This window comes from Callorhinus ursinus, unplaced genomic scaffold, assembly GCF_003265705.2.
Source record: "Callorhinus ursinus isolate GAN/ISIS: 27379988/994484 unplaced genomic scaffold, GSC_fseal_2.0 scaffold13, whole genome shotgun sequence".
NCBI classification, from domain to species: domain Eukaryota; kingdom Metazoa; phylum Chordata; class Mammalia; order Carnivora; family Otariidae; genus Callorhinus; species Callorhinus ursinus.
The window spans coordinates 3,868,364-3,888,040 of record NW_027397075.1 but is presented as its reverse complement, the minus strand read 5'-3'; the positions used below and the strand labels follow the sequence as shown (position 1 = coordinate 3,888,040).

At 44.9% G+C, this 19,677-nt stretch overlaps 1 protein-coding gene across 2 annotated transcripts; it reads left to right on the top strand.

Moving 5' to 3' along the window:
• The first annotated feature begins 12,995 nt into the window (after nt 1-12,995).
• Nucleotides 12,996-19,611, top strand: LOC112811507 (transmembrane protein 238-like). Of its 2 annotated transcripts, none has more exons than XM_025855613.2 (2): nt 12,996-14,760; nt 19,376-19,611. In XM_025855613.2, the coding sequence occupies exon 1, from the start codon at nt 13,505-13,507 to the stop codon at nt 14,663-14,665; it is 1,161 nt and encodes a 386-aa protein (XP_025711398.1). In that variant the 5' UTR covers nt 12,996-13,504; the 3' UTR covers nt 14,666-14,760; nt 19,376-19,611. The 2 variants fall into 2 exon arrangements, with proteins under 2 accessions (XP_025711398.1, XP_025711399.1); XM_025855614.2 differs by having other exon boundaries at nt 12,996-14,906.
• Nucleotides 19,612-19,677: the final 66 nt, after the last annotated feature.

Genomic DNA, 19,677 nt, shown 5'->3' with positions numbered 1-19,677 from the left:
CATTAAACCATTAGTCTGCTGGCACAACAATAGTGTTCATGAATCAGTATTGGTGGGGAAAGGTGAATAAGGCCACAAAAAGTGACTACCTTGCTTGTCCAAAGTATAATCCAGCAAAATCTGTTCACACAGATGGATTTCATACAGCTTCCCCAACCCATAGATATAAATATGTTTGAGTCATGGTTTGTATGTTTTATCACTGGACCAAACTTTTGTAGACAAGCCAATGCGTCTGCTGTTGGAAAACATTCTCCCTACCTTGGGGAACCCCTGTTGAACTTCATAGTGATCAGGGAACCCATTTTACTGTTAGCTGCTTCAACAAGGTGTGCTCTTTGGCTGGTTTTTACAACACTTTCATTGTGCAAACTGTAGGAGCTGTGGGCAGGCCATCCCAAGATAAGCCACTCTGGTGTGAAGATTATCTTTTTTTTTTTTTTTTTATAGGCTCCACACCCAACATGGGGCTTGAACTCACAACTCTGAGATCAAGGATGGCATTCTCTACCAACTGAGCCAGCCATGCACCCCAAGATTATCTTGAGCTGAAGGTGCTCAAGACCCTGAGGGCTCAGAAGAAACTTTTGCCACTCCCTTAACTACATAGAAGAATATAAATTGGGGGTCTTTCCTAGAATAAGGGTTATTATGAGACATGACTTTTATCTGCATGACCCATCTCTATGGCAGGGCAAGCATCTAATTACCAAACATCTGCTCTTCTTATTGCCCTGGGAATTGCATTCCTTTCCCCTGAAGTCCTGGACCCCTATGCCCTTCTCCTCAGTTCAGAATGACCTATATATGTCATTCTGCCTGTTTTTGGAGTTTCCAGGTATATGTGGATTCTCTGTATATACAAAATTAAATTCAATTTTCTCCTGTTAATCCATCTCATGTCAGTTTGATTCTTAATCCAGCTAGAAGGACCCCTCTTGCTCCCAGGCAATACCGTCCTCAATCCTGAGGGTTAGTCACACACACTAATAGTACTATTAAGACTCAATAGGCAAGGGGCACCTGGGTGGCTCAGTTGGTGAAGCATTTGCCTTCAGCTCAGGTCATGATCCTGGGGTCCTGGGATCGAGCCCCTCATCGGGCTTCTTGTTCAGCGGGGAGCCTGCTTCTCCCTCTGCCTGCTGCTCCCCCTGCTTGTGCTCTTTCTCTCTCTTTGACAAATGAATAAGTAAAATCTTTAAAAAAAAAAAAAAGCGGGGGGAAAGAAGCAGCAAACCCGGGGCGCCTGGGTAGCTCAGTCGGTTAAGCGACTGCCTTTGGCTCAGGTCATGATCCCAGGGTCCTGGGATCGAGTCCCACATCGGGCTCCCTGCTCTGCGGGGAGCCTGCTTCTCCCCCTGCCTCTGCCTGCCATTCCCCCTGCTTGTGCTCTCTCTCTCTCTGTCAAATAAATAAAATCTTTTTAAAAAAAAAAAAAGAAAGCAGCAAACCCGGACTGGACTGGCACACCTTCTGGTGATGTGAACGTGGAGATTTCCTGGTTGAAGCAGACAACATCTGGACAGACAGCTTTCCTGGGATGTCCTGATCAGCCCTGATACCTTCTTCCTCACTCTTGCTTCTCTTTGCTTTCCCATGAAAAGACCATTCCCTTGTCCACATTTCTCAAATCCCTGTGAAAGGAAAATTTTCATCATGGTCTTTTGGAAACAGCCTCATCATGATCCCGTGATTTCACGTGCCTTTTCCAAAGGGTTAGAAGGTTCAGGATTCATAAAAATCCTTCTTTCATCTAAACTACTAAGTGCTGCTGGGTTCTTATCCAAATTCATGGTCTCTGAATTTACAACTTTATAGACTGTAAAACTCAATAACATTTATTTTCAAAACAGTTTTTTTGAGATAACAATACTTTTAAAAAGTCTTTGAAGATGTGCTGTTTTACAAAGAGTTCATCAGCTATTGCTTCAAGTTCATACCTGCACTGTATCTTCCCAAAAGCACTTGGTTAATTCTTTCCATGGGCTTTTGCAGTATCTACTATTCCACTTTCATGACTGCTTTAAGCAGGGACATCCAGGACACATCCATGAGTCTGGGTTTGCCTTCTTAGGGAGAAACTTCTCTTCCGTAGGTCAAAATAAGTGCCGATAAATATTTTCAGGTGGCTACCTTCAGACCTAGGATCCTGGATTAGAACCAGCATACAGTTTGGAATTGTGTTACCTTTTTTTTTTTTTAAAGATTTTATTTATTTATTTGACAGAGACAGCGAGAGAGGGAACACAAGCAGGGGGAGTGGGAAAGGGAGAAGCAGGCTTCCCACTGAGCAGAAAACCCGATGCGGGACTCGATCCCAGGACCCTGGGATCATGACCTGAGCCAAAGGCAGACACTTAACCAACTGAGCCACCCAGGCGCCCATGGAAATGTGTTACTTTTGATTCTGTACTTATCTGTCAATCTTTTGTAAAAACAATGTGCCCAATAAGGTGATGCTGGCCCAATACTTCAAGATGATCTCCAGCACACACAACCTTGAGAAGATACAGACCTAAGAAGGGAAGTGCGTGGGACTTTTCCCTCCTTACCCTCCTTGTTACTCAAATGTGGCCTTAAGTAGTTTCCAACTGCTATGCACTTTCCTTCCAATGTGGGACATTACAATCAGGAAAGGTCCTCCCTGGCACTGAGGGACAAAACCACTATATACAAAAAAACCTAACTCTTGATCAATGATGCTTTCAAGGAAAGACTTTAATCAAAAGGGGGAAATGTGAATATTAATACAGGGAAACCTCACAAGGTGGAATCAGGATCCTAGAGGGGGAGGCTGGTAGGGGGAGCCCTACCACCCAGGGTCAACTACAGAGAGAATTGTTAATTAGAGATCCCTACCACAAGTATCTCAACAGGAATCCTTTACAGGCTCCAAAGGAGAAAGATGTACATTGCATCCTCTACAAGAAATCAACCACCCCTGCAACTCAGCAAGGGTGAGCATCCCTTCTCTCCAAGAGATTTTTTTTTTTTTAAAGATTTTATTTATTTGAGAGAGACGGAAAACATGAGCAGGGGCAGGGAAGAGGGAGAAGCAGGCTCTTCACTGAGCAGAGAGCCCGACATGGGGCTTGATCCCAAGACCCTGGGATCATGACCTGAGCTGAAGGCAGACACTTAACTGACTGAGCCACCCAGGCGCCCTCCAAGGGACTTTTGTTCAAAACCCTTCCCAACAACCTCCTTCTTCTCTACAAAATAATGTTCCTCTCTTGTTTGTTGGACTCGCCTATGGTTTTGGTATTGCTTGCTACTCCTGGATTGCAATTCTCTGCTATTCCTGCATAAGCCCCTCTTTCACTGATAAAATAACTAGAAGTTTTTATTTTTAAGGTGAACAGAACTGTAGCTCTGCTTCCTTGCACTTTGTTGACCATCTGTTGCTCCACCGTCCCTTGTATGTACCTCTGTTCCAGCACCTATCACACAAATCTGATGCTGTATGTCTCTCTCCATTAGTCTGTAAGCCGTTCCTTTTTCCCTTTTTTAAAAAAAAAATATTTTATTTATTTTTAGAGAGAGAGAGAGATTGTGTGAGCAGGGGGGTGGGGAGGGTGCAAAAGGAGAGGGAGAGAGAGAATCTTAAGCAGGCTCCACGCTTAGCAGGGAGCCTCTTGGGGGCTTGGATCTCATGACCCTGAGATCGTGACCTGAGCTGAAATCAAGAGTTGGGTGCTTAACCGGCTGCATCACCCAGGCGCCCCCTGTAGGCTATTTCTAAGTGTTCTGCTCAAATGCATCCAGAGCCATGGCTTTCAGCACATAGTATATGTTCAAATGCCTCAGACTTGAAGCCCTATCTCCTGACTTCCCGTCCCCCACACTATCTTGTATTGTGTACTGATTTGCCACCTAGTGGCCACATGACCTTGAACAAGTTGGTCCCCGTTTCTCAATTTCTTCAACCATAGAACACAGGTAATAATCAAACCTTCATAGTACTGTTGTGAAAATTAAAGGTCCGTGCAAATGAAGAGGTTAGTGTGCACAGTCCTGACACAAAGAAAACACTTAAGTGAAGCTGTTAATATTATCATAAACGTTTTAGTAATAATCAGGAAATGTTTCTTAGTGTGTAAAGAGCTTATGTAAACTTTGAAGAACTCTAAAAGACTTTGAAGAATCAGACTGACAGATTTAATCAAAAACAAAGATGGCAGGGCGCCTGGGTGGCTCAGTCGGTTGGGCGACCAACTCTTGGTTTCAGCTCAGGTCATGATCTCAGGGTTGTGGGATGGAGCCCAGGGTTGGGTTCTGTGCTGAGCACAGAGCTTGCTTGAGATTCTCTCTCTCTCCCTCTCCCTCTGCCCCCCACCCTGCTCATGCTCTCTCTGTCTCAAAAACAAAAACAAAAACCCCAAACAAAACAAAACAAAAAACCAAAAATAAAGTTGGGGTATAAGCTTCACATAGGGTCTTATATTGGGAACACCTCTCACTAATGAGAACTTTATCCTAACACAAATGGAAAATATGACTGTACCAAGCCTAAACTAAAAATGGACAAACAGAAAAAGAAATACTCTGGGGCGCCTGGGTGGCTCAGTTGGTTGAGCGACTGCCTTCGGCTCAGGTCATGATCCTGGAGTCCCGGGATCGAGTCCCGCATCGGGCTCCCTGTTCAGCGGGGAGTCTGCTTCTCCCTCTGACCCTACCCCCTCTCATGCTCTCTCTCTCTATCTCATTCTCTCTCTCAAATAAATAATCTTTAAAAAAAAAAGAAATACTCTGGAGAATAGAATACAGTGTTTTTCTGTTGGAGAATTAACTCTTTCTTGAAGAAGCTGCAGTAAGTACAAGAGAATGTGGTTGTTCAAGTCAATAAAAGATGGCCAGTGGTGAGTCCTCCATTTACAGAGTTCTACTGAGACCCAAAGGTTGAAGAATTGTAATTTCTTGGGCCTACATTAGAACTCCATAATTTTTAGACTCTAAAATTGCAAAGTTTTTCTGCCACTATTAACCAGTCCTATTGTTATTTTGTTTAATTAATAGCATATTTGTCAAAGAAAACTAAGTAATATAAACTAATAGATTCTTTTTTTTTAAAGATTTTTATTTATTTATTTGAGAGAGAGAGAATGAGAGAGAGCGAGCACATGAGATGGGGGGAGGGTCAGAGGGAGAAGCAGACTCCCTGCCAAGCAGGGAGCCCGATTTGGGACTCGATTGAGGGACTCCAGGATCATGACCTGAGCCGAAGGCAGTCGCTTAACCAACTGAGCCACCCAGGCGCCCTAGATACTTTCTTTAAAACATCTATTTTATACATTCTGGTGTTAAAAAAATAGGTGTATGTTTATCTATTGTATATTATGTTATAGGATTTGGGTCTGTTATAGCTATGATCTGCAATGGTTCTCTGAAGAAGTTGGTCACTTCAGACTAGGGATAGATTCAGATTTTGGAGAATCTATTTCATATGATGGGTGAACATTTCCAAAAGACTGGTTTTGTAAAAAAAAGATTCTAGTGGCAAATCTATTTATTTATTTATTTATTTATTTATTTATTTAAAAAGACACATTTATTCAGCATCATGATCAGACTGTTACATTTAGCAATCAACAGCATGGGTGCAAAAAAAAAATCTACATTAAAACCCTTTGTTGGAATGCTTTACACTTTCCACAGAACAGAAACTAAAATAACCTGTTTTACAGTTAGTCACAAATACAGTCCTTGAGTTTTTTGCCCATACACATGAGGATTGTCTAAAACATGTCTTCTTTGTAGCAGCTCAGGCCTGCCACGACTGCGCTTGGCTGAGTTCACAAATCTGCTGTAACTTGTAGCTTCCCTGTCCCTCTCCTCTCCTGCTAAGCTTTGTTTCCTGGCAGTAATTAAAACCTTCTGCCACCGCCATAGCTACTGCTGCTGCTGGAACCACCATAGCCACCCTGGTTTTGTGGTTTGGCAAAGTATTGGCCTCCTGGACCACCATAGGGGCCAGAGCTTCTGCCTCCAAAATTTCTCCTTTCATGGGTCCAAAGTTTGAGGATTGATTGTTGTAACTGCCAAAATCATTATAGCTTGTGGCACTTCCAAAGTTGCTTCCATCATTACCAAATCCATTATAGCCATCCCCACTGCCACCTTATCCATCACCGCCTCGACTGCCACCAAAGCCACCTCGACCACTGAAGTTCCCTCCACGACCAAAGTCGTCATTCCCACCAAAACCACCTCCACGACCACCACCAAAGTTTCCAGAACCTCTTCGACCTCTTTGGCTGGATGAAGCACTAGCCATCTCTTGCTTAGATAGGGCTTTCCTTACTTCACAGTGGTGGCCATTCACAGTATGGTATTTTTGAATGACAATCTTGTCTACAGAATCATGGGCATCAAATGTTACGAAAGCAAAACCTCTCTTTTTGCCACTGCCTCGGTCAGTCATGATCTCGATCACTTAAATTTTCCCATACTGTTCAAAATAATCTCTCTTTTTTTTTTAAAGATTTTATTTATTTATTTGACAGAGAGAGAGACAGCAAGAGCAGGAACACAAGCAGGGGGAGTGGGAGAGGGAAAAGCAGGCTTCCCGCGGAGCAAGGAGCCCGATGTGGGACTCGATCCCAGGACCCTGAGATCATGACCTGAGCCGAAGGCAGACGCTTAACGACTGAGCCACCCAGGCGCCCCAAAATAATCTCTTAGAAGGTCTTCTTCAGTGCCTTCTTTAAGGCCACCAACAAAAGTCTTTCTCCTACAGTTAAGTGGGCACCAGGTCTTTGAGAACCTTCTCTTGAGACAGCCCTCTTTGGTTCCACAACGCTCCCATCCACCTTGCGTGGCCTTGCGCTCATGGCCGCATCCACCTCCTCCACAGCAGCATACGTGACAAACCCAAAGCCTCTGGAGCGCTTGGTGTTTGGATCTCTCATTACCACACAGTCCGTAAGCGGTCCCCGTTGCTCAAAATGGCTCCTCAGACTCTCATCGGATGTTTCCCAAAGCTCAAACCTTCGATGAAGAGCTTCCGCAGCTGTTCAGGCTCTTTGGGAGACTCTGACTTAGACATGAGGGCGGTGGGAGGGGAGACTAACAATGCTTACTCGGCGGCGTCCACGGGCAGAAAGGAGTTGATTTATTTTTATTGGCTCTCTTATTCCAAGGAATCTTTGTCTTAATTTCCATGCATATTTTTTTGACAGTAGTTCAACAGAATCAAATCTCTGTAAGTCTGAAAAAATACAAAGATTGGAAGAATGTAAACAGAATTTGAGATCATAAAGATTCAATGTTTCATCCTGATGTTTTCTAAAACAGGAAGGTTTTAAGAAATATTCAGACTGATAGGTTGCTAGATGATGCTTAGTAGAGAGTCATACAATCAGAGAAATAAAAAAGGTGGAATATTTTGCCAGGGATTTTAGGTGTTGGGTTTTGTGCAAAAAATATATATATACCTCTTAGAGGATCACAAGAAAGCATTGGAAGTCTAAACCCTAGAATCTTTCCAGATTTGGATGAATTTATTTATAGTAACTAGTTCATGAGAAAATGTAAAACATGGCAATTCTCTCTATTGAAGCGAGATACACTAGGAAGTGTATTTTTAAAATATTATTTGCTTCCGGAGTGCCTGGGTAGTTCAGTGGGTTGAGCGACTGACTCTTGATTTTGGCTCAGGTCAGGATTCTGGGGGTCATGAAATTGAGCTGTGCATGGGGTTCCCTGCTCACTGGGGAGTCTGCTTGAGATTATCTCTCTCTCTCTACCCCCCACCCCCATTCACATGCACTCTCTCTAAAATAAATCTTTAAATAAATAAATAAATAAAGAAAGATAAATAAAATATTATTTGCTTCCATTAAGGCCAGGAATATAAAATTATAATAAATTCTGATTTGGTATAAATATTATATTTAAACTTAATGGTTCTTTTTAAATCATTTTTCAAAATATTTCAACTACTTTAATTATAGGGAAAATTAGCCATTAAAAAATTACTTATTTTTAAAGACTTTATTTATTTATTTGACAGAGAGAGACATAGTGAGAGAGGGATCACAAGCAAGGGGAGTGGGAGAGGGAGAAGCAGGCTCCCCGCTGAGCAGGGAACCCAATGCCAGGCCCAATCCCAGGATCCTGGGATCATGACCTGAGCTGAAGGCAGAAGCTTAGCAACTGAGCCACCCAGGTGCCCCCCAAATTATTAAAAGTATAAATGTACTGGCACACATTTTCTCTTTCACCTCTGGAACCAGTATGACTTGGCTGGGCACTGGCTGGCTGCCCTACTTATTTTCCTGCAAGGAAGGTCCTGATATTTTGTATCTTTATTTCCTGACTGAATGCTTTCCCTTTAAATTTGTAGCAGAATTTCTCCCCAGAAACAGGCCCAAGTCTGTAAAAAAATAGTATAGCATGCTAAGATGGGAACCATCAGATCTCTCAATAAATGGGTACTTTGTAAAATAAATCTTGCTAAAATGTCACCCGAGAAAGGAAAAAATAAAACTCTTCACAAGAAGCATCCAGAATATGAAAGGTTCAGTGCTTACTGAGAAATAAGTCTCCAGAGAAGGCTTGGCAAAGCTGTCAGAACACAAGAAGAAAGTTTTTTACTCAGTATTTACAGGGGACCAAGTTGGTTCTGAAGTCAGGAGCCTGACTCATATCCTAATACGACAAAGGTAACACAAAGATTTTGTGCTACCTTAAATGCATATAAGCATTAATAATTAATATTAATTAATTATTACTTTATTAATCACTCAACAATTAATAATTGAGTTAATAATTACTCAACAATAATTTTTTTTTCTCTTTTATATTGGTATAGAGGGTTTTTTTTGAAGATTTCATTTATTTGAGAGAGAGAGAGCATGCATGCATGTGCACAGTTGAGTGGGGGGGCAGAAAGAGAGGGAGAAGTAGACCCCCTGCTGAGCAGAGAGCCCAACGTGGGGCCTGATCCCAGGACCCTGAGATCATGACCTGAGCTCAAGGCAGATGCTTAACCAACTGAGCCACCCAGGCGCCCCTAGAGGGGTCTTTGGTTTGTGGGATTATTTTATTTCCCTCCAAAAATGGGAGTTTTCCTTATGTCACCATCCTATATATAGCAGTATTTCTCAACAGAAATTTTCTTTTTTCTTCTTTTTTAAGAGCGGATGGGGGGGCAGGGAAGGGCAGAGAGAGAATCTTAAGCAGGCTCCATGCCCAGCGTGGAGCCCAATGTGGGGCTCTATCGCACAACCCTGAGATCATGACCTGAGCCAAAATCGAGTCCGATGCTTAACAGACTGAGCCACCCAGGCACCCCTCAACAGAAATTTTCTTTTTCTTTTTTTTTTGAAGATTTTATTTATTTGAGAGAGCGAGAATGAGAGAGAGAAGAGCACATGAGAGGGGGGAGGGTCAGAGGGAGAAGCAGACTCCCCGCTGAGCAGGGAGCCTGATGCAGGACTCGATCCCAGGACTCCGGGATCATGACCTGAGCCGAAGGCAGTCACTTAACCAACTGAGCCACCCAGGCGCCTTCAACAGAAATTTTCTATTAAAGTATCCCTAATGTCAAAAGAAAGCAAGCCCTAGGGTGCCTGGCTGGCTCAGTCAGTAGAGCACATGACTTTTGATCTCGCGGTTGTGAATTTGAGCCCCACCTTGCATGCAGAGATTACTTAAAAATAAAATATTAAAAAAAAGAAAGAAAGATGGGACACCTGGAGCGTATGCCTTCGGCTCAGGTCATGATCCCAGGGTCCTGGGATTGAGTCTTGCATCCGTTCCTTGCTCAGCGGGGAGCCTGCTTTTGCCTCTGCCCCTGCTCCCTCTGCTGTGCGCTTTCTCTCTCTGACAAATAAATAAATAAAATCTTTAAAAAAAATAAGAGGAAAAGCCCCTCTCCTGGAGATAACAGCACAAAGCTGTGTCTCCTATTAAATGTATATGGATATTGTATTCTATCTACCCCATAATATCTTGTGCTTTAAGATTTTTTTATTTGAGAGAGAGCATGAGAGAGACAGCACCAGCGGAAAGAGAGGCAGAGGGAGAGGGAGAAGCAGGCTTCCCGCTGAGCGGGGAGCCTGATGTGGGGCTCGATCTCAGGACCCCGGGATCATGACCTGAGCCAAAGGCAGACGCTTAACGACTGAGCCACCCAGGCGCCCCATCTTGTGCTTATTTTGGTATTATTGAAACAGTTAAAAACATAAATATACAAAAAAAATAAATGTATTTCATATAAAAATTTCTCAGGTTTCTTACTACTAAGAAACTGAGCTTCCTTGAAGGTGTACCATGTTTATATACACGGAGTCTTTGTGTAAAGTCTGGCACATTGTCTAATCTCTCTGAAAAGCCCACAAGGGATGAACTTTTATCTTGGTATTTAACCCAGAACTTTTGCTTTCTCATTTATATTCTATTCCATAATACATGTTTATTTTCATAATATTTATATTTTTAAACTATTTGCTATCAAGGAAAATCGACACTGTAGGAAGATGGACCATGTTTTATCTTGCGACATCGGGTCTCCTTAGCATATTTCTGGGGTACCTAGGTTCAGAAGTAGTCTTATTCATTGGCCAAGAAGTTCATGAAACATTGCTTCCTAAACTTTTAGAAACACTTAAAAGGAAAAAAAAAAACCACACTTATAAAGAGAAAAAGCTTGTAATGCATTTTATTTATTTTTTCTTTTTAAAGATTTTATTTATTTGAGAGAGAGAGAGAGGGAGAGAGCATGAGTCAGGGGAGCAATGGAGGGAGAGGGGGAAGAGGGGGAAGCAGACGCCTCCCTGAGCAGGGAGCCGGATGCGGGGCTCCATCGAGGGACCTGTGATCATGACCTGAGCTGAAGGAAGCCGCCCAACGACTGAGCCACCCAGGGGCCCCTGTAATACATTTTAAAAAACAAAGTACAGATGATATGAAAATGTTGGGGTTCAGAGCGAATGGTCAAGAAAGAATTCTTGAGACATCTCTGGTGGAAATAGGTGATTTTATTAAAGCACAGGGACGGGACCCGTGGGCAGAAAGAGCTGTACTTGGGTTGTGAGGGATGGCTGATTATATATTTTCAAGTTGGCAGGGGGCTAGGGGGTGCGTAAGTCTCTAAGGAATTTTGGAAGCAAGGTTTCCAGAACTTGAGGGGGCTAGCTATTGTTAGGAAAGGTCATTTTTTTACTGTCTAATAAAACCTTAGTCATGAGACCCTTCAGATGTGTATCAGTGGGGCCATATGTTTGGAGGGTGATTGTTAACATGTCTTGGAGGGTAGATATAAGGGAAGTTTCTGAAGGAATTTGTATATGTTAAAGAAGACTTACAAGATTCTGGAGGTGTGGGTAATGTTAAGCTAAGATTGCCCCTTTGCCCTTAGCAAAGTAGTAACACCTAGGCAGTTGAGTTCCTAGAGGAAGGTCACTCGACCTGTTTCAAGGACTTGTCAATGGGGTGTAAGTTATAAGGAAATTTAATTTTTTTCTTCTGCCTTTGTTCCCCACATCCAGATACTGGGTGTATGGAGGTAGGGAGGAACTGTCTATATTATCTTCACAATTTTTCTACAAATCTAATCTATTCTAAAATTAAAAGGTTATTATTTTTATTTAAAGATTTATTTTAGTGAGAGATACAGCATGAGCAGGGGGAGGGGCAAAGGGAGTGAATCCTCAAGCAGAACCCCCGCTGAGCCAGGAGCCCCAAGTGGGGCTTGATCCCACGACCCTGAGATCACAACCCAAGCTGAAATTAAGAGTCAGAGGCGCAACCAACTGAGCCACCCAGGCGCCCCTAAAATTAAAAGGTTATTAAAAAAAGAATCTACCTTTAATAACTGAGGGACCAGAATCAGTGCCTCGCTATGATTTATTACCACCAGAACCTGAATGACACCAGGTCTTATACTAGTTTTAATATTCTCACGCCCAATTCTCAAGCTTCAAGTAAGTGTAGTTTTCGGGCTCCAGTCGATTTTCCTATTTTTTTTTTAAAGATTTTATTTATTTATTTGACAGAGAGAGAGAAAGAGCACAAGCAGGGAGGGAGTGGCAGGCAGAGGGAGAGGGAGAAGCAGGCCCCCCGCTGAGCAAGCAGCCCGATGCGGGGCTCGATCCCAGGACTCTGGGATCACGACCTGAGCCGAAGGCAGACGCTTAACCGACTGAGCCACCCAGGCGCCCCGATTTTCCTATTTTTGACAGTTTTCCTACCTCACTCTGTTGGGAATAGTGGGAAAAGCATTAAGTCTTCCCAAGGGTCTGGGCAAGCAGGTGATCAAAAGTGGTTAATAAAGGGGAAGAAAACGTAGAGTGGAAAAAGCCTGAAGAATCCACTCCCAGGTCTGGTATTAACTAGCACAAGAATGTAACTACCCGCAAACGGGTAAAACGGGAATTAAGATTTAACAAGAGGACGCCTGGGTGGCTCAGAGGGTTGGGCGTCTGCCTAAGGCTCAGGTCATGGTCCCGGGGTCCTGGGATCGAGCCCCGCATCGAGCCCCGCATCGGGCTCCCTGCTCCTTGGGAGCCTGCTTCTCCCTCTGCTTCTCTCTCTCCCCCCCACCCCGTCTCTCATGAATAAATAAATAAAATCTTTAAAAAAAAAAAGATTTAACAATAGCTCCTAATCTGGCCACTTCACCAAAACAAAGGAAAAGCATTAACTCCTCAGAAGGTGGCAGCACCTGGGGCCCACGCTGTATTCGCAGCTAGGGGAGGAGTTACTAAAAGAGGGTCCTTGGCCTTTGCTCTCCTTCGGGAACTCACCTCACCCTTGCTCTCGAAGGCTGGGGGGGGTGAGGGGGCGTGGAGAAAAGAATGCAGCTACTTCACTCCCCCAAAGGCGGGGACTCAGACCACAGGCCCCAAAACTAAACTCCCCACACTCACACCCTGACGCCCCCAGACTCCGCGCTGGGAGTGACGCAGCGGGCTGAAACACTGCGCATGCGGGGAGGACGTGCGCGCAGGCGACGGTGCGTACTGCGCATGCGCCCCTCTCTTGAAGGGGGGGCCCCCTTTTTTTTCTCACGGCGGGTGAGAGGCGGCCTCCCTTTCCTGCCCTCTCGCCCCGCCCCCTGCGCGGCGCACCCCCGGGCCGTTGCCATGGCGACCCAGGGGCCAGAGCCGGCCTGCGGCGGCACAACCCGCCCGGTCTCTGAGGACCTGGCGGCGGCGGCGGCGACGACAGTAACAAGTCATGGAACTTTCAAGAAACAACGTCGAGGAGACCAGGAAGCACACGGGCCTCGGGCGTTGCAGGCATTTCTTCTGGCTGGGCGTGGTCTTCGACACGGTGGGCGCGACCGTGCTGTTCACCGGGGTCTTCGCGCACCTGCTCTTCTACGACCTGCTACTCTACCTGGGTTCCATCATCATCTTCTTCAGCCTGCTGTGGTGGGTCTTCTGGTACACCGGCAACATCGAACTGACTGCTGAAGAGTCCTTGAAGAGGCCCTTCCACGTGCCCTCCTCCACCACGGTGGACGCGCTGAGCCACCCTCTCTCTCACCTTCTGCAACATGTCCACCACCTTGACGCGGATCCGGCGGCGCTGCGGTCCCAGGACGTTCCTTCTTAGACCTGCTTCTCCGAGTATGACCGTCACGTCCCGGCTCGAAAACCAGCTGGAGAAGGAAGACCAGGGCAAAGACGGACCGACAGGTGCCCTGGAGAGCGGAGACTTGCAAAACCTGGGCAGCGAGGATCTGGGCCCCAAACCTGAAGCTGTCCGAAGTTCAGAGGGAGTTCGCTCCCCGGGCCCTGATGCTGGGTCTCCGGGCCCCGAGGCTGGGCTGCCAGGGCTTGTGAAAGAATCGTTTTTCACTCCAGACCAGCCTCAGTCCCTAGCCGTCCTCCCCTCCAGGAGCCTGCCTGTAATCCCCTCGGCCTCTACCCGCCAGCCTCTAGCCGTGCGTGTTTCCAGGAGCCAGCCGGCGGGCACTCTTGCCTCTGCAGGCCAGCCTGTTGCCTCCTTGGCTTCTGCCAGTCAGCCTGCGCTCATTGTTTCCTCTGAGAGTCAGCCTGCTGTCCCCTTGTCCTCGTTGACTCAACCTACAGTCCTCCTTGCTTCTCAGAGCCAGACTGCAGTGTCTGTGCTCCCTCAGAGCCAGCCCTTTGTGCCTGTGGCCTCTCAGGACCACTCCTTGGTTTCCGGAGCTTCTCGGGTCCATCCCGTGGTGCCATTGCCTGCACAGAGCAACCTCCAGGTCCTTTGGGCCTCTCAAAGCCACCCCCTGGTGTCTGCGGCCGCACAGAGCCAACTCCAAGTCCCACTAGCCTCACAGAGCCAACTGGAGAATCTTCCTCCTGCCTCTCAGACTCCATCTTCAGGTGCTCAGGCTTCCCAATTGGAGGCCCTGGCCACCCCTGTGTCTCTCATCCAGCTCCCATCCTCCCAGTCTTTTCAGACCCAACCTGTGGCCCTGCGGGTCTCCCTTGCTGTCCAGGACTTTCGGGCCTTCTATCACAGCCAACAGACCCTCCAGAGCATCTCTTCGGTCCAAGAGATTGCTCCCAGCCCGTCCGCGCTTGTCCAGGAGTTTCAGAGGAAGCCACTTGCCCAGGCTTTTGAGACTCCGCCACTAGCGGGCCAGGAGCTAAGTCAGGAACTCCCTGCCACCGCGTCCCCATCCCGAGTCCCAGGCTCCAGCTTCTCAGGCCCAGCAATCAGTGTCTCCTGAGACCACACCCACCCCTGACTCAGAGAAGACAAGTCGCCCTCCCTAGTACAGAACTGGACTCCTGCCATCGGAGTGGCCGCTCAGGCCTCTACCAAGTAAGTGTCTTTGGCAGACTCTTCACCTGCAGTATTTGATTGTTTCCGGTCCGTGTTCTGATCGTTTCCTCGATCTCTTCTGCTGGAAAAAATTGAGTGGAGGTGAAGTGGCCTGTTCCTTCCGGGATTAGATCTTTTCCACTTTGGTAGGTTTTTGAAACCTAGTGCGGTTAAGCTTTTACCTACTCAATCAGAGAGTGAGATCGCTTTATTTAGGCTTTGTAAGGACAGGGTGGTAATTAAGACATTCCATCAGGCACTGTGGGTGGAGTGGGGAAAGGGACTCTGCACTGTTTCTGAAACAAGATGATTTTAGGTGGCACAGAGACACAGCATTAAATAGCAATGAGCCCTTCAGTGGGAAAGTTTTCCCCTCTCAATTCTTTAGCGATCTTTTTTGGTTCTATCAAGGAGAGCGTCCTTAGTGTGTAGTTAGTGATCTCCAACATTTTGGTAGGCAACGACCACACCCAGCTAGGATTTAATACCATGTGTGTTCAAGTTATTTCAATGGATAACTTCTATTTATGCCAAGTAATACTGGTTTTTCTATTTAAAATAGTGATAGTTGCTTTTCAAAATACATTTAAGTGAAAAAACACTTAAACAACTTAAAGGCAAAAAATTAAGTGTGTAGTGAAACTTGAATGATCCTGAAGTTTGGAAACCATTTGGCATTTAGTAAATCCCACAAGCTTTCTACTAAATCGCAAGACCCTTTGTGCTCACCTGTTTAATGAACTCTTTGGTTGAGGCTAACTGAGGACCAATTCCACTTAACTGACCAGCCCCTTGTCAACCAGAAAGGTAGAAAAGGTCATGTGAAGGTCAGAATTGGTGAGCCTGCTTCTCAGTGGGTTAAGTGCTGTTATAATGATATTCAACTGCTGAGTATCCATTTCCTGATCTTTCTCTTTAATCCTATTCCATAAATTACCTACTCTGGAGGGGGAGTATAGGGCAGAGCAATATTTGGAGGTTATGTTAATGCTCCTTTTTACAATGCTACCAACACATTATCCAAGAAGGTTATTTCATATTGGTTGGTTTCATTTCCAGGGTGGGGTACAATTGAATATTTGGTGGAAGTTATTTTTAAGATTTTATTTATTCATTTGCGAGAGAGACAGAGAGAGCACAAGCAGGGGGAGAGGCAGAGGGAGAGGGAGAAGCAGACTCCCCGCCAAGCAGGGAACCCGATGCGGGACTCAATCCCAGGACCCTGGGATCATGACCCGAGCGGAAGGCAGACGCCTAACCGTCTGAGCCGCCCAGGCGCCCCTGGAAGTCAGACTCTTAATTTCCTTATAATTTTCTCCAGTTCTCCTTCAAGAGAATGTATATAGGTGTATACACACATATATTCTGTAGATAATCTATAGGGACAGAGCATTCTGGCTCTTTTGGTTTTGTACAGTTTGGACACTTGGATTTTAAAATGAAATAAATTCAGTGACTTATGTTATTTCTATTAAAAAAACAAAAAAGGAAAACACTAACAAACCACAGTAATTACAGAAGGAAAAGATTTAGTATGACTGAGAGAGATCATTAATTTTTTCCCATTAGTCATATCCTTTCAGGTAATTTATATGGTTGAATTAAGTCTCAGTGTAATTCTTGAAGGGGGCTTGAGCACTTACTAATGGCCAGGAATATTGGTAAACACATATAAAGATGAAAGGATGCAGGCCTTGCCGTCAGAAGGCTTTGTTACAGACTTTGTTCTCTAACTCAAAGGAACAACTGTAAAGAGCAGAAAATTTTAGACAAGAAAGGAAAAGGGGTTTACCTAATAATTCTTAGTGGAAGAATTATTTTTTTGACAGAAAGAGCCATGCAGTACCCTTCAAATAATTATTTCACTGACCAGACATTTACTGAATTTCTAGTAAGGGCTAAGCATTTTTTTTTTTTAAGATTTTATTTATTTATTTGAGAGAGAGAGAATGAGAGATAGAGAGCACGAGAGGGAAGAGGATCAGAGGGAGAAGCAGACTCCCTGCTGAGCAGGGAGCCCGATGCGGGACTCGATCCCGGGACTCCAGGATCATGACCTGAGCGGAAGGCAGTCGCTTAACCAACTGAGCCACCCGGGCGCCCAAGGGCTAAGCATTAATTAACATGAGGCACTGGGGATTCAGAGTTAAGATGCCTTTGCTCTCCATATGCTCACTGTTTATCAAGGGAGACAGGTTTAGAAATAACTAACACAGGGGCGCCTGGGTGGCTCAGTCAGTTGAAGGTCAGACTCTTGATTTTGGCTCAGGTCATGATCTCAGGGTTGTGAGATCGAGTCCTGCATCGGCATCAGGCTCTGAGCTGGGTGTGGAGGCTGCTTAGGATTCTCTCTCCCTTTCTCCCTCTTACCCACCCCCCCTTTAAAAAAATAAATAATAAAAATTGAAAAAAAAAAAAGAAAAGAAATAACTAATGCAGTGTGCTATTACAGAATTCTAGTCCAAGTCTTTCAGAATACAGGTGTGGGCTACATGAAGGATTTTTGAGTTTGATCCTGAAGTAAGCGTTCATTGGGTGAGGGAGATGGGAAGAATATTCCATGCAAAGGGAAAAGCATCAGCAAAAAGGGAGAGGCATAAGTAATAGTCCATGACTTGCTGGGGACATATTTGGGAAAGGATAATCTGATGCTATAGACATGGGTGCTTGGGATTAAGAGGTTGAGGTGGGGGTGGGGGAAAGCTTTGAAGGCTTGTGAGGAAGGCTAAGGTCTTCTGTGGTCTTCTGTCTACCTGTGGTCTCTGTTCTAAGGAAATGGCAATCGGCCAATAATTAGATAATAATTGCTAAGATCTCTCCCAGTTAGTTCTGAGCTGAAAGTGTACCTCTTAGACATTAGCAGTTTCTAACCCAAGTGGGGGCTCCATGGGCATTTATCTTGGAAAACACTTTCAGGTGTTTATTCACTTGTACATAACATTTTTTTTTTTTTTGCTACAAAGATGACATCAGGTAGAATGAATAGCCAATGTTATGACACATTTCTCTATATTGACCCTAAGATACATACTTACCTAAAAGAAGAATTGACACATTTTTTTCTATGAAGGCCCGGATAGTAAATATTTTAGGCTCTGTGGGCCAAGAAGCAAAATCAAGGATATTATGTGGCTGTTTATATAAGAAGAGAGAAAGCTGCCCCCAGGTTGCCTGGGTATGCGGTTATAGTTACTTTGATTGCAGATGCATCATCTGGAGCCATTCACCTAAGAGCAGCTGGCCTGAGACGGAGGGTCAGGCGTGTGGCCTGGCCTGTCAGGCCTACAGCCAACCGCGTGTTTCTCTCTGCCCCAGTGACACTCAGACCTGCGGGTGGAATTCTCTGCTCTCAGAGAACCTGGCTCTGTCATCTCGGTCCGCTGGTCTGAGGAGAGGTGATTTCCAGAGTCTCTGACTCCCAGATTGAGATTCCACTGGGTGGTGCCTGGCATTTGCTAGTAGTGGAGTCTAGAATGTGTAGGGGGTGGCGGCATTCGGGCCCTGAGCAGACCACTGGCCAGACAGGCAGGCATTGGGAGCTCTGGGGTGAGCAGGGGTAGAAGCTGATGCCCAGGTTGGTCTTTGAAGCTCACAGTGCTAGGCCACAGCAACACAAAAACACAGAGTGAGGAGGGGTGCTCCTGGTATCTGGTGGGTAGAGGCCAGAAGGGCTGCACACAGCACACAGTGCACTGGTCCCCCCTCACAACACAGACTCATCCCACCCAAAACACTGTTACTGTGAGGTTGAGGAACCCTGATCTAGAATAACTAAAAAAAAAAAAAATTTCTCTATAGTTCATGAGGTACTTAAGGAAAAAAATCTTTTTATCCTCAGAGGACTCGTTAGCTCTTAAATAGTCACGGTATCTTCTAGACCAGGAAGATTTTATTCACCTTTGTTTTATTTATCTTTATATTCCCATTTTGAATCAACACAGACATGGGGGCATTTATTAATAACATATAGCTAACATTTATTGAGTGTTTATAACATACTGCATACTGTACTAAGTAATTTACAGACATTGTCTTGTTTCTTGTAACAATCAGGTAGGCACCATTATTATGTCCACTTCAAGGAGGGTAGACTTGATAGTGATTGAAAAGTGAAGGCATTTTCTCAATGTCAAACAAATAGCGGAGTTGGAATTAATGTACAGTTGATGTATAATTTGTTACAAGGTGGAGATTATAAGCTTTCCTTCCAAGTTAGTTATTAATGAGCCTTTTTTTTTGGTAAGCCTGTCAATTGTCACTTAAGCTCTAACACTCCAGATCAGTCTATGGGTGACTTCTCTGTTGAAAGCTTTACTCCCAGGGGTGCCTGGGTGGCTCAGTCGGTTGAGCGTCTGCATTCGGCTCAGGTCATGATCTCAGGGTCCTGGGATCAAGTCCCGAGTCGTGCTCACTGCTCCAAGAGGAGCCTGCTTCTCCCTCTCCCACTACCCCTCCTCCTGCCTGTGCGCGAGTACTTTCTCTCTCCCGAATAAATAAATAAAATCTTAAAAAAAAAAAAAAGAAAGCTTTACTCCCAGAAGGAGAATGAAAATCAAGAATTGTTTCACTGTTTATAAATACTATCTGAAATAAAAATTGCTTTTTTTCTTTCCAGAATCACCAAAGTTTCTACAGATTTAAGTGCCAACTTCATAAAAGCACAAATACTTACCTTAACCTCGTTTTGGAAACTTCTGTGTGAGTCCTGACCTATCTCAGACCAGCAGGCCTGCTACACGGCCTCTGCCAAGCATGCATGTGTCAGTGTTGGGGGAGACTTCCAGCTTCAGATCATAAAGTTCTTTATTGCCAGAATTTTAAGCCATAATAAACTATGCTATTCCAAATGAACTTTGTTTTAAAATAAGTTGGTTTTTATTTTTTTAAAGATTTTATTGGGCGCCTGGGTGGCTCAGT

Bases quoted from the DNA above. Each gene is read 5' to 3' on its own strand.
- LOC112811507 (XM_025855613.2), top strand. From the start codon at position 13,505: ATGTCCACCACCTTGACGCGGATCCGGCGGCGCTGCGGTCCCAGGACG.